Here is a 13,216-nt window from a genome sequence, read left to right on the forward strand (position 1 = left end):
GACAGGAAGCTGAAGGACTGAGGAAGTCCCTGCAGAATTCAGATGCATACTTCCTGGTGCAATAGCAAGCGCTGGAGGATTTAAGCGCCAAACAAGAGAAAGTTAATAAGCTTGCTAAGCATCTTGCCAGCATTATGGGTACCCATGATATTGTTTCTTGAGATCTTCTGAAGTGGTTTCAGTTCTGGATTTGTTTTGCTGCGGCGTTTATTTGCGTTGGTCGCCAACTTTGACAACCAGTGTATATGATATGCTGCTTTGTTCCCTATATTTGCACTGGTGGCGAACTTTGATGCCTAGTGGATGTAATATGTGTAATAGTCGTGATAGCCTAGCGTTAGTTGCTTGCTTATTTATTTCCTTATTGTCCTGTTTATTTGTTTGCTTGTAGTCAGTGCAGTTCTTTTTCCGCGGTTTGCTAGTGGCCGCAATAACCTTTTTTTAAACTAGGCCACAATAACCATGGGCTACATATTTACTGTAGTGACACTGGGCCTCCTACCGGCCATAGAAACAATGGCCCTTCTACGGGCCGTAGAAACAATGGGCCTTCTATGGGCCGTAGAAACAATGAGCCTTCTACGGGCCATAGAAACAATGGGCCTTCTACGGGCCGTATCATCAATGGGCCTTATATGGGCCGTATGATCGATTGGCCAAACATGGGCCAATAATAGACTCGCATTATGGCCGTAAACGGGCTAGAGTTGGAATCGTCTGTTCATGGGCCGACCATAACGGGCCGTCGTTAATATGCCGTATTTGATGACGCTATGAAAACGGCCCAACGTATTAACGGGCCACAAACGGGCTGACTGTAACAACGGGCTGAATTTGGCACACAAGCAGAAAATGATAGTAACGGGCCGTAAGTAACCGAATGCTGGAAATGAGCCCAAGAATAAATGGGCCCTCAGAAGGCCGAAAGATAACATGGGCTGGAAACGGCCCAATGGAATAATGGGCCGTTAATGGGTATAAAGTGATACACTGTTTATTACGGGCCAGTTTCACCACGGGCCGTTAATGGGCCAAGAGTTACAAAGGGCCTCATATGGGCCGAAATACGTCATGGGCCATACATGGGACGGAAGTTAAAACGGGCTGGAATCATATTGGACGGCTCATATGACGCTATTGGGCCTAATTTGAATAGGTCGTAACGGGCCATGTGTTAGCGGGCTGTAAATGGGCTATATGCCAACAGGCCGTTAACAGGCTTTCAGTTGGCCGGCCTGCCACCTTTTGACCAAGTCAAACAGGCCGGCATTTTCACAGGAATGGGCCTCTGTTCAGCCGTGCCACATGTCGACGTATCATAGGCGCCTTCTGTCCAATGAGTGGATAATATCTGTCCCGACGGCAAGCCGACACGTGTCTCCTCCAGCCAATGATGATTTTACACGTGGAAAATCCACATTGGTCAGGGTTGTTAACAGGTTATCGGATCCAAAACCGGACCCGATAGCTTAACGACGTTCCGTTACGGTGGATGCCACGTGTCTGTCACCCTTGACGAAAGCACTTCTATGACGCGCGATTTATCGTCATGGAAGTGGACACTTCTGTGATGATAATTTTGGTAATGTCATGGAACACTTCTATGACAGCACATGTATGACTATCTTGATTCTGTCATAAAATCGTCATGGATGTACATGCATGACAAAAAATGTGACCTACTGTGACAAACACGTATCATCACGGAAGTGTATTTTTTTGTAGTGACAAGTCATGAAGAGAGCAGTAGCAATGAAACTGTAACGATCATAATGCTAAGCTAACGGATGGGTCATGTCCATCATATCATTCTCCTAATGATGTGATCCAGTTCATCAAATGACAACATATGTCTATGGTTAGAAAACATAATCATCTTTGATTAATGAGCTAGTCAAGTGGAGGCATACTAGGGACACTATATTTTGTGTATGTATTCACACATGTACTAAGTTTACGGTTAATACAATTCTAGCATGAATAATAAACATTTATCATGAAATAAGGAAATAAATAATAACTTTATTATTGCCTCTAGGGCATATTTCCTTCATCTACACCATCCAATAAAGGTAATCAAATGACCCACAATCCCTGTATCTTTAACAGAAGCCTTATTTCAGTGCCCACCAAATTTCTCGCCCATCAAATCTACCACCCCTATGTTTTCCCATAATGGCCTTACTCCAAAAATGGTGTATACACTAATAGATTAGCATATAAGTTACAGAGAACTCATCAATTTTGAAGTAGCCGAAGCATTGCAGGTAGATAATTTTCATGAAATTTTGGGCCATTAAGTGCCCTAACTCATCAGAAAAAGATCTCACGAGAAGGCTTGAAAGAAACTTTGGGCCATTCAGTTCCCTAACAAGATGAAGATTGTGCTTAGCCACGGGCTCCCATTCTAAAAAAAACTACAGACTCCCAACTCCATACACGATCAAAATCCACAAGGTACGACTGCTATTTTTGCAACACAAAGAAAATATTGAACATTTTCCCCACAATGCCAATATGTAAAAGAATTTGAGAGATCATTTAAAAGAGTAAAATACACGAGGTCCTAAAGTATTTCAAGTGTATCAAGTAGGTCCTAAAAGTTTGACATCGCTCACAGCGGGTCCTAAACGTTTGCAAGTCGCTCACCCCTAGTCCTAAATGTTTGTAAACTATTCACCGTGGGTCCTAAAAGTATTCCAAGTGTGTCAAGTAGGTCCTGAAATTCATGGGTAAAATATACATATAGGACCCACGGTAAACGATTTCAAACTTTTAGGACCTACTTGACACACTTGGAATACTTTAGGACCTCGGTGTATTTTAATCAATTTAAAAAGAGCGATGGACTTTTCTTAAAACTAAAGAAATTTACTCATATTAGGAAATGGTTACTCAACTGGATAGTGGAAGCATGACCCTCCCAAGCTATGATCATGGATGTCGCTCTTGGCACATTTGGGAGAACATGAAATAACTATCGCAATGTGAGGTGCCAGTTAATCCTCTTCGCGTGGAGGGGGAAAATCAAGGCTTATATTGAATTCATTATTGTGTATTTTTTTTGCAAATATTATTATGTATAATGTTAGCCATCAGGTTCCAATAGACGTGAGACCTCAACCTCACCCCAAAAATGGTCTCCACCGTCGGAAGGTTGGTTGCAGAATGTTGATCAATGTAGATGCTGTAATTTTCTCCCACTCTGGACGGGTTGGCTATGGAGTTGTGGTGCGAGATCATCTAGGGACACTTTTTGCTGCACATCGATGATCTTATATTGATCACATCCAACACTTAGAAGTGGCTAAAGCTCTTATTGTTTGGCAAGCCCTCGTCTTTGTTGAAGATGCAAATTTCATAAGATTTCAATGGCCTTCGATTGCATCTCGCAGATGAACAAGGTGCGATATGTGAGCATCGACATAGTCCATGATATTAAAAGTTTTTATCCTATGATTTTATGCATATCAAACGTTGTTGTTACGAGGCAGCTCATGTACTAGCAAAATTTGCACAACATGACACTGGGTCATGTTGGTCTAATGAGATATCTGATGAAATCGGAGCCATTATTTTGCAATGAACATGTTTATACATGAATGAATGAGATGGTGCCGCCATTTGTTTAAACCCTCAAGCTCGTAAGCCCCTACATGTCCCATCAGTAAAATCAGAATGTAAAAAGTAAAATCAGATGACATCGCGATCTAGCAAAAGCAGTGAACAACAAGCCGGTGTTGGGATTGAATATTCAGTTGGGAGTGCCGAACAAAAAGGACATGGTTGTTTTAGATGCACTTTACCTCAAATAATAGATGGATTCCTCCTTGATTTTTGAACTTTCTAGGAAAAAGAGCACCATAACTTCATACTCGATTCCTCCTCCCCTTTTAGCATACTAGTAAATGCGTACCTATAATGCACGTTGATATTAGGAAGGAAATTAATTGCATGTTAATATTAGCAGGATATCAACTACACTTTAATTATATAATTATCATAAATATTGATATTTTGTACGATATTAAGTGCACGCTAAATATGTCAAGTGCTCATCATTGGAGAAATCTAGGTCATTGGATTGGATGGTTTGATGGCCGAGATTAATTGATCCGCCCCTTTGTTCTTCTTTATAATTCTATATAAACCAATAAAAGCATGCGTACAATGCACGTTGATATCGGGAGAAAATTAATTGTATGTTGATATAGGGAGAACATTAATTGCATGTTAATATTAGGTATGCTATTAATTACGTGTTAATTAGGCGATTAACATAGACGCCGATATTTGGTATGCTATGAATTGCTAAATATGTTGGACGCTCACCATTAGAACAATCTACTAGGTCGTTGAACTGTGGTTTGATGACCAAGATTAATTGCATCGGCCTCTTTGATTTCTTTTTTATATCTGTACAAATATATATTCTTATGCAGCATCCCAGTTTTGAATAAGCTTATGGGCAAATACTAGATGTGCGCGCTAGTGGTCAGAGAGAGTAGGAAGAGAAAATTAACGTGTATAGATCTACGGTGCACGTGCCGTAGAAACGCAAAATGAAGCGCCCCTTTGAGTGCATCTGGGTTTGAGTAAACCTTGCTCAAAGAAAGTCAAAGGAGCTTAGCCTAACTCCAAGAGACGATCCGATCCAGCTAAAGCCCGGCCCGGCCCGGCCCGGACCAGCCCGGATAGGGACTATAAGTAACCGAGCTCGTCAGCCTGACCCTCATCTCTTTTCCTCCCCGGTACCCGGAATATTCTGGGGAGAAAACGGAAAAACAGTCTCAAGCAGCTCCCCGACTCCCTCCATCAGTTTTCGGTCTCCCCGGTTCCGAGCTCATCCACTGGTCCTGCGACGTCGCCGACCGCCGCTCCGGAACCCCCCTCCTTCCCGCCGGCAAGCAGCCGCTCCGTCTCTCACAGGTTCGTCCCCGTGCCATTTTTTTCATTCTCAGATCGAGGGGTTGACCTGCGGGAGAGAGACAGAGAGAGGCAATTATGGCCATCCATGGCGATGCGTCGGTGAGCCGCCGCTCCGGCGAGCGGGGGGCGCCGGCTGCCGGGGCATGCTGCTGTGAGGGGGCGGCGAACATGGGCGCGGGGTCGGCAGATCTGGCGGAGGCGGGCACGGGGTGGCCGGCGCTGGCTGTCGGTGGCGGGGATGATGAAGCGCTGTCGGTGTTGGATTTTGTTTTGTCCCTTCTTGGAAGAAAGGAAACCACACAAGGGTCTATTATTGCTTTCGTCAAGAAGTCGGCTAGTCATTCATTCATTATTGCTTTTGTTAAGCGGTCTGCTGCCCATCCGCCATCGTGTGGCCTTGGTGATGGATGCTCATTTGATTTGCTAACGTGGCCGGTCAGTTTCTTTTACATATCTTGATTGAATAGACATGATTAGTCATCACGATTTTACTAGTTATTACATTTGGACCACGTGTTGAGTCAAGTTCTATGCTTTACAAGTTGTTGAAGTCGGGTGTTTGGTATAGGATGTTTTTGTTTGCCGTAAGAAGTTGGAGTCCTACGATATTTTGCTGCCATCTTAAAGCTTTTTAACTTGCGTGGGTGCAGAATGGCGCTCAACAAGGAGTACACTTACGCGGACTTGGAGAAGGAGCCATACTGGCCATTCGAGAAGCTGCGGATCTCGATCACTGGAGCTGGTGGGTTCATAGCCTCCCACATTGCAAAGCGCCTCAAGGGCGAGGGGCACTACATCATCGCCTCTGACTGGAAGAAGAACGAACACATGGAAGAGGATATGTTCTGCCATGAGTTTCACCTTGCTGATCTGAGGGTCATGGACAACTGCCTCAAGGTAACCACTGGGGTTGACCATGTTTTCAATCTCGCAGCTGATATGGGAGGGATGGGCTTCATCCAGTCCAACCATTCTGTCATCATGTACAACAACACCATGATCAGCTTTAACATGCTTGAGGCTGGTAGAATCAATGGTGTCAAGAGGTAACAATCCATCCAGTACTAGCTTCTATGGACCTCTTGTTTTTTCACCTGGGGAAGCTATAAGATGCTAACTGCTATTTTCTGTTTATGTCTGTCTTTTTTCCACAAAGGTTTAGGTCTGTCTGTCCAAAGGAAATCCTGTAAATGCATAAACTGCCAACATATAGTGTGCATTAGGCAGCAGTATGTCCACTTCTTATATAATAAAGGGGGCTTATCAACATCTTTGTTCAGTTCATGGATACGGAGAAATGAATGTTCCACATTAAGTACATTAGTAGGGAAAAGTAGTAGAATTCCTATTTATGCATCATAGTTATGTTTGCTGACGGATAGCGTTCAAATGGGCCCATATAGGGGAATTTTTTGTTGGTGTACTTTTTGCAAGGTGATGGGTTGATATAGCGACTCTTTGTTACATTGGCGTTAAGACCAGAAAATATTAAAATCTTTGAAGACCATCTTATCTGCCCCTACCTTTTATCTCGTAATATTCATTTACATAATTAGTATCATGTTTAGCAAATACGTAATGGTTTGGTAAGCTTAGAAGCGATGGAAAAAAAAAGCTGATCCTTGAAAACATTGTCCCGAACTCATCACAAGAAAGAAGAACATGTGTTCAACTACAATAATTTTGATCTAACGCAGAATGTTGCAGTTTTGTTTAGTCATGCAGATGGAATGGAGGAAAACATATTACAACAGCAAAACAATAACCTTACCAGCTGACTGAAACTAAATGTTATTGAACTTCAATTTCCTTCCTGCAGGTTCTTTTATGCCTCGAGTGCTTGCATCTACCCTGAATTTAAGCAGTTGGAAACTGTAGTTAGCTTGAAGGAGGCAGATGCTTGGCCTGCAGAGGTTTCAAAACTTTTGCACTCATATATGTTTCTTACTGAACTAATACCTTAATTATTGTGATAAAATAGCACTAACTTCTGCAATGCCTTATCTTTAGCCTCAAGATGCCTATGGCTTGGAGAAACTTGCTACCGAGGAATTGTGCAAGCACTACACAAAGGACTTCGACATTGAGTGCCGGATTGGTCGCTTTCACAATATATATGGTCCATATGGGACATGGAAGGGTAAGATTTTATCTGGTACTTAGTAGTATCTAGGTTCTTTTTTTTGCGGGGTAATGTGTTCTTTGCTAGCTATTGAAGTTTGACAATTGTTTCGGCTTAGGTGGAAGGGAGAAGGCACCCGCTGCTTTCTGCAGAAAGGCTCTAACCTCCACTGACCGGTTTGAGATGTGGGGAGATGGTCTGCAGACTAGATCCTTCACATTTATTGATGAATGTGTGGAGGGTGTCCTCAGGTATTTTTTTTTACCAACTTATGTTTATATAGTCCAGTATTTCTTACCTTTTGCTATCAAATCCGGTACTGGTATGTCTACTTTTTTGCTTTTGCTGAAATATGCCTTATATTAGCATGAATTGCTCTATTTAGTGTGGATAATAAGACAATTTGTGCCTAGATGACAATTAATGGACTGCAGCTTTAGTTCTGACTTCCAAGGGAAGCATCAATTGTTTTAGCTTCTAGTTTTAAAAGTTTCATATGAAATGTTGATTTCCAGTCGACAGAATTGCAATTTGAGAACCACCTGTTGGTAGATTAGTTTCTTAATTAATTGTGATGGCCCAGCAAGCAATTTTATCTCACAACTATTCCAAAAGCTGCAGTGATTTCATTTACTTTTTAGGAAACCACAAGTTCTATTGCAAATTCTGTGATGTATAGGCTATTCTTATCAAAATAATGCACATGTGTTCCTAATGAGTATCATGTTAAACCATTGAATCTTCGTTCTCATCCTACCATAAATAAATAAATTATAAAGTTCTCTCCTTTGTTCAAGAGCAATTTAATTTTTATGGCTGGCTAAAGAATTGTTTTTTCAACCTTCAGGCTCACAAAGTCTGATTTCTGCGAGCCTGTAAACATTGGAAGTGACGAAATGGTGAGCATGAACGAGATGGCTGAGATAGTCCTGGGCTTCGAGAACAAGCAGCTGCCCATCCACCACATCCCTGGCCCCGAGGGTGTCCGTGGCCGTAACTCTGACAACACGCTCATCAAGGAGAAGCTTGGCTGGGCTCCAACCATGAGGCTGAAGGTACCCTCCCAAAAATTTCAGAACATTCTTTTTGTTCTGTTCAGTCACACATATACAGATGCTCATCACTCGTCAAACTGAATCCAAATTCTGCCTGCAGGATGGGCTGAGGATCACGTATTTTTGGATCAAGGAGCAGCTGGAGAAGGAAAAGTCCGAAGGCGCTGACATGTCGGCATATGGAACATCCAAGGTCTGCACCACGCAGGCACCGGTCCAGCTTGGCTCCCTCCGCGCCGCAGATGGCAAGGAGTGAACACTCGCTCTAGGCAAGGAGATCAGTTGTTTGTCAGTTGTCACACCATTTCTTGATTCAGTCTGAACTTTCACATACTGCATGAGATTTGTAGCCTTTTGTGCTGTTGTAAACGGGAATAACTGCTTGGTGCAAGAAGATGTTATGTTAAACATTTTATTTATATACATGTAAAATCTGGTCAGTTCGTCTTCATGAAAACAATGAAATAATAGTTTGTTACTTTGTGAGATATTTATGAGCCATTGTTTTGGACCTTCTTTTAGAACGGTAATTTTTTAGGGTATGTTTTGAAATAACAGAAAATATATTTTTAGCAGAGGAAGATATATATTTGCTCTCAACTTTTAGGAGTATTTTTCTGCCTCGACATTTTTTAACCCCTCTCTAGACATGGCGTTTCCTATTAATTGCTCGAGGCATAGTTAGATGCCCAAGTCGAACGGGCTGACCGTCTTTATTTGGTTTTCGGCACTTTTTCTTTGTTTCTTCCTTTCTTCTTTTTTCTATTCTATTTTTCAAATTCGTGAACATTTTTGAAACATGTGCACAGTTTTTGAAATTCATGGCTATCTAAAATTTATTAATGTTCTTTGTATTCATGAATTATTTTTAAAATTCATGAACGTTTTTTAAATTCACAAATATTTTTAACTAATTAAATTATTTCCCTGAAAAAGCCGGTGAAAAACCATTAAAAAGAAGCAAAAACTCGGATAATTCCATGAAAAATCGCAAAGGCTATATCTTGCCGATTGTGAAATATAGCCCGTGCTTGCCTGTGGAAAGAGAGGGTTGGTATTTTTTTTTCTGGTTTTGTTTCTTAGCGAGGTTGTTTTCTATGGTTATCTTTCTTTCTTTGGCCATCGGTTTTATTAGTTTTATGTGTTTTTGCTTTCTTTTTTTTATCTATTTTCCTTCTTTTTTCATTTATCTCCTTTTATTTTTATTTTTATTTCTTCATTATACTTTTTTTGTATTGTTTCCTAATTTTCTTTTCTATGATTCGGTCTTAGGAAAATATGAATATTTTTAATACATGATGAGTATTTTTCTAATGAAACTATTATTTTTTTTAATACGTGATGAATATTATTGAACCCTCTGTAAAGAAATATAAGATCGCTTAGGTAACTACTTAGTTTTTTTTGTCTAAACACACTCACTTTATTGATTATAGAAGTTCATAAGTATACAATGTAGATCCGGCGGATTAAAGAGCCACACATGGCGTCCTAAAGAAAGGCCTAGAGTATGTTTAGCGAGGCTATGTGCCTCAAGATTAGTTTCTCTTCCTTCGAATATGAAGGAACAGTGAGAGAACTGCTGAGATGTAAGATTGATCTCCTTAATAATGCTAGAGTGTAAGTGTGTAACCCACCCATATTTCTGTGGATATCTTTGATCACACCTTGACAGTTTGAAGCTATCTGTATGTCTTCAAGTGATAAGTCAAGAGCAAGTGAAAGCGCTTCTGACAAGCCAAAGCCTCCAATGATGTTGGGTCAATCACACCTTGACATTTCCTAGTTGAATCCCTGCAAGCTGTGCTGTAAGTCCCTTCCATTGCGTCGCGTGACATGGCACCATCAACAAAATTTTTTGCAGTTCCTGTAGACGGGGGGATCCATCTGTGATCTTGCCTCAGAGGTGTTTGAACAGCTGCATGTTGCTTCAAGGGTTTGCAAATCTGAAGCTCCCTTAGATAATTCTTGACAAACTGATTAGTAGCAAACGCCCCTGATATACATGCTCATGGATAGCCTTTCTCCGAGCATGCCAAATCGCCCATAGTGTGTACAAGTATCTTGATTAAATCCTCATGCGGTATAGACTCCATCAGTGAGAAAATGAAGCTTTTTGCATCGGGTTCTTTACATTGCATCATAACTTCCAACAGATCATTATCCTCTAATGCCCAAACGCAACATGCCATGTTACACTCCATCAAAGAATGCCGCCAGGAATCTTCAGAGCCACAAAGTCCACACTCTGATTGTACTGCCATCTTCCGGTGTTTGAGCAAGTCTGAAGTTGGCAAGGACTGTTGTGCTAGCCTCCATAGAAAAAAATTGATTTTTGATGGAACATCAATCTTCCAGATTTTCTTCCGTGCTTTTATTTCTCCCTCAGAATTTGAGTTGTCACCACGACCTTCCAACCATCCTTCCCAATGGAGTTTAGTTGATACCGGCATACGGTATGCCGAGCATATTGAAAAAGCATCGTTTTGCTCATGTATCCATTACCAGGAATCATCGAGCTGTCTTGTGCAAAGCAGGATGGACAAAATTGCTTGAGCGTCTGTAGTTACAAAGACTTGAGAGATCCTCACCAGATCCCATTCCATCGACGGCAAAATAAGCTCATTGACCAACTTAGGTGGATCAAGTACCAGCCATGTTATCGGCCGCACGTTCACTACTAGGGAAAACCCTAGCAGTAGCGCGGATATTTTGCCTATCAGTAGCGCGGGACGACGCGCTACTGATAAGGCGCTACAGCTAACGTGTAGCAGTAGCGCCTGTCATCCCACGCTACTGCTATACATGGCTAGCAGTAGCAAGCTTTAGTGCAGAGAGCACTGCTGCTAATATCTGCAGCGCTTTTTAGCCGGAAGCGCTGCTGGTAAGGGAGCGCTACTGCTAACTTTATTCCCCTCGCTACTGCTAGTTTTATTAGTTTCTATTTTTTCTGCATATTTGTTTTGTATTTGAATAGGCTTTATAAAAAGAGAGCGGCGTTTTGGCTCCTAGGTGCATATGCACCCATTGTCGAAATACACATTTTGAAAAGTTGAAAAATTCGAAACAAAAATCCCACGTGTATATTCGGACATTTTATGTGCGTTCACAAGGTTTCGGTGAAAAACGACGTTTTTTGTGGCTTGTGTAAAAAAGATAAAGAAATGCCTCGTGAATAGTTAGAATAAAGCATCAGAAATTGTCTTTTTTTACACAAGCCACAAAAAAACGTCGTTTTTCACTGAAACCTTGTGCAGGCACATAAAATGTCCGGATATACACGCGGGATTTTTGTTCCGAATTTTTTAAATTTTCAAAATGTGTATTTCGACAATGGGTGCATATGCAGCTAGGAGCCAAAGTCAATTACCGTTATAGAATAATCTTTAGCATATCATGCACATACAAATGTAATCATAGCATATACATACAAATAGTCTCATCAAATCATGTCATCATCATAATCATCATCCAACACAAAGTGGCCTCTCGTCATCATCTCAAAAATAGCGATACAAGTCTCGATTACTTGCAACTACATCGTCATCCATCTAAACAATGATATACGCGAGAAGAGCTATCACTATGAGTGAGAGCAGATCTATGCAGTACATGAGTTCGTATCCCTCTCTCACATTAGCGTGAACCTAAACTAACTACTGGCTGTCGCTCGGGAAACGGAAACCGGTACACCTGGGCCTGACACTCCGGCCACTCCTCGTATACTCCTGGCATAGCACTTCTTTGCCATCGATGATCTATGCACCTGCATCGTCACATGAGTCGATGATATGCAACATATATAGTTGAGCAACAGAAAGAGACAGACTTGACAAAAATAGAAGCAACATATCATAAGCATAAATAACAAAGTTCATCGTACCCGAAATGCCCTAACTAGAGTGATCTTCGCTAGTCGAGCAGAACGGTTTAATTACATCACAAATAAAGTTTCATCGTGCATAACTCAAAGTTTTGTCATACAAACTAAACAGACACATTGTCATATATCGACAATCACTACATGTTGTGTCATCCTTCCATGCCAGGGAGATAGTCCCTGAGCTTAGTGAAAGGCTTCAGGTCGAGACGTTGAGAGGCTACGCGTGTTCGGACATCTTCCCGCGACATTTGTCCTTCTTCGTAGAACATCGCTGTTTTTTCGACGACCTCCTTCATGATGATTTGGGCAAGTTCGCACTGGATGTGATAGAACTCAGCTCAAAGTCGATGATCCTCGATATCTCCTAAGTCCTTTGCCCATTGCAGAATATGGGCATCGCCAGATCTAGGTGACATGCGAAGGTTCTGGTGATCCCGTCTGTACTCCAGCATGTGGTGTAGGACATAGAATCCATCATTAAGAGAATCACTTGGTTGCTGGATGCAGCAGAAGTCGGTTCTTATGGCTGAAGGCGGGCCTGCCGTCCCTTGTCTTCTTGTCGTTGACCTCTCCATCCCGTGTGCCGTAGTAAAAGATAGCACTGTCGAGAACAGATTTGATGTGGGTGTAATCCTTTTTGGTAATGTTCTTCAACGAGTCCAAGTAAAGAGTGTGGGAGTACCGGGGGTAGAGGATGAGGAGGAAGGCGCGCCCGCCGCTGCGCAAAATAAGTACACCTCAAATTAATTAGCCTCCACCGTGCAAATGAATGAATGGAATCGAAGGAAGGATATCCGTGCGGATGACTTACAGGGGATGGTAAGGCACGAGAATGTCCTCCTTGTCCTTATTGGCGAGCATGAAATTGACGAGGTAGTCCCTCGCGTATTCACAGTGCTTTGCACAGACTGCCAAGAAGCCCTCGTGCATGAAGTACGGGTCAGCGACACAGATAAAAGGTATCTGCTCAACCCCGATGAGGTAGTTCATGTGCAAGGCATAAAGGCGGAAAAATGTAAAATCCAGCTTCTTCAAGTGAAACATGTCGAAGATGTAATCGAATCGAAGGAAGAACTTCTTTGCGGGGAATCTGTCGATGTACGACAATTGCCGCGACACTTTAACCACGTAGAGTGGGTATCCTGGATTTTTCGAGGCGATGAGGCCTTTCTCTATCTGCATCACATCGTCATGAAGTCTCCTTACATCGCCGAATTTGGCCGCTAT

The 13,216-nt window shown here is 41.9% G+C and overlaps 1 protein-coding gene across 2 annotated transcripts; it reads left to right on the top strand.

The window, feature by feature from the left end:
- The first annotated feature begins 4,730 nt into the window (after positions 1–4,730).
- On the top strand, positions 4,731–8,596 carry LOC119311151 (GDP-mannose 3,5-epimerase 2). Of its 2 annotated transcripts, XM_037586783.1 has the most exons (7): positions 4,731–4,929; positions 5,580–5,975; positions 6,749–6,842; positions 6,940–7,069; positions 7,170–7,302; positions 7,899–8,106; positions 8,207–8,362. In XM_037586783.1, exons 2-7 carry the CDS (start codon positions 5,581–5,583, stop codon positions 8,360–8,362), a joined length of 1,116 nt encoding a protein of 371 aa, XP_037442680.1. In that variant the 5' UTR covers positions 4,731–4,929; position 5,580. The 2 variants fall into 2 exon arrangements, with proteins under 2 accessions (XP_037442680.1, XP_037442681.1); XM_037586784.1 differs by lacking the exon at positions 4,731–4,929 and having other exon boundaries at positions 5,581–5,975; positions 8,207–8,596.
- Positions 8,597–13,216: the final 4,620 nt, after the last annotated feature.

Source organism: Triticum dicoccoides, chromosome 5B (genome assembly GCF_002162155.2).
Source record: "Triticum dicoccoides isolate Atlit2015 ecotype Zavitan chromosome 5B, WEW_v2.0, whole genome shotgun sequence".
Taxonomy (NCBI): domain Eukaryota; kingdom Viridiplantae; phylum Streptophyta; class Magnoliopsida; order Poales; family Poaceae; genus Triticum; species Triticum dicoccoides.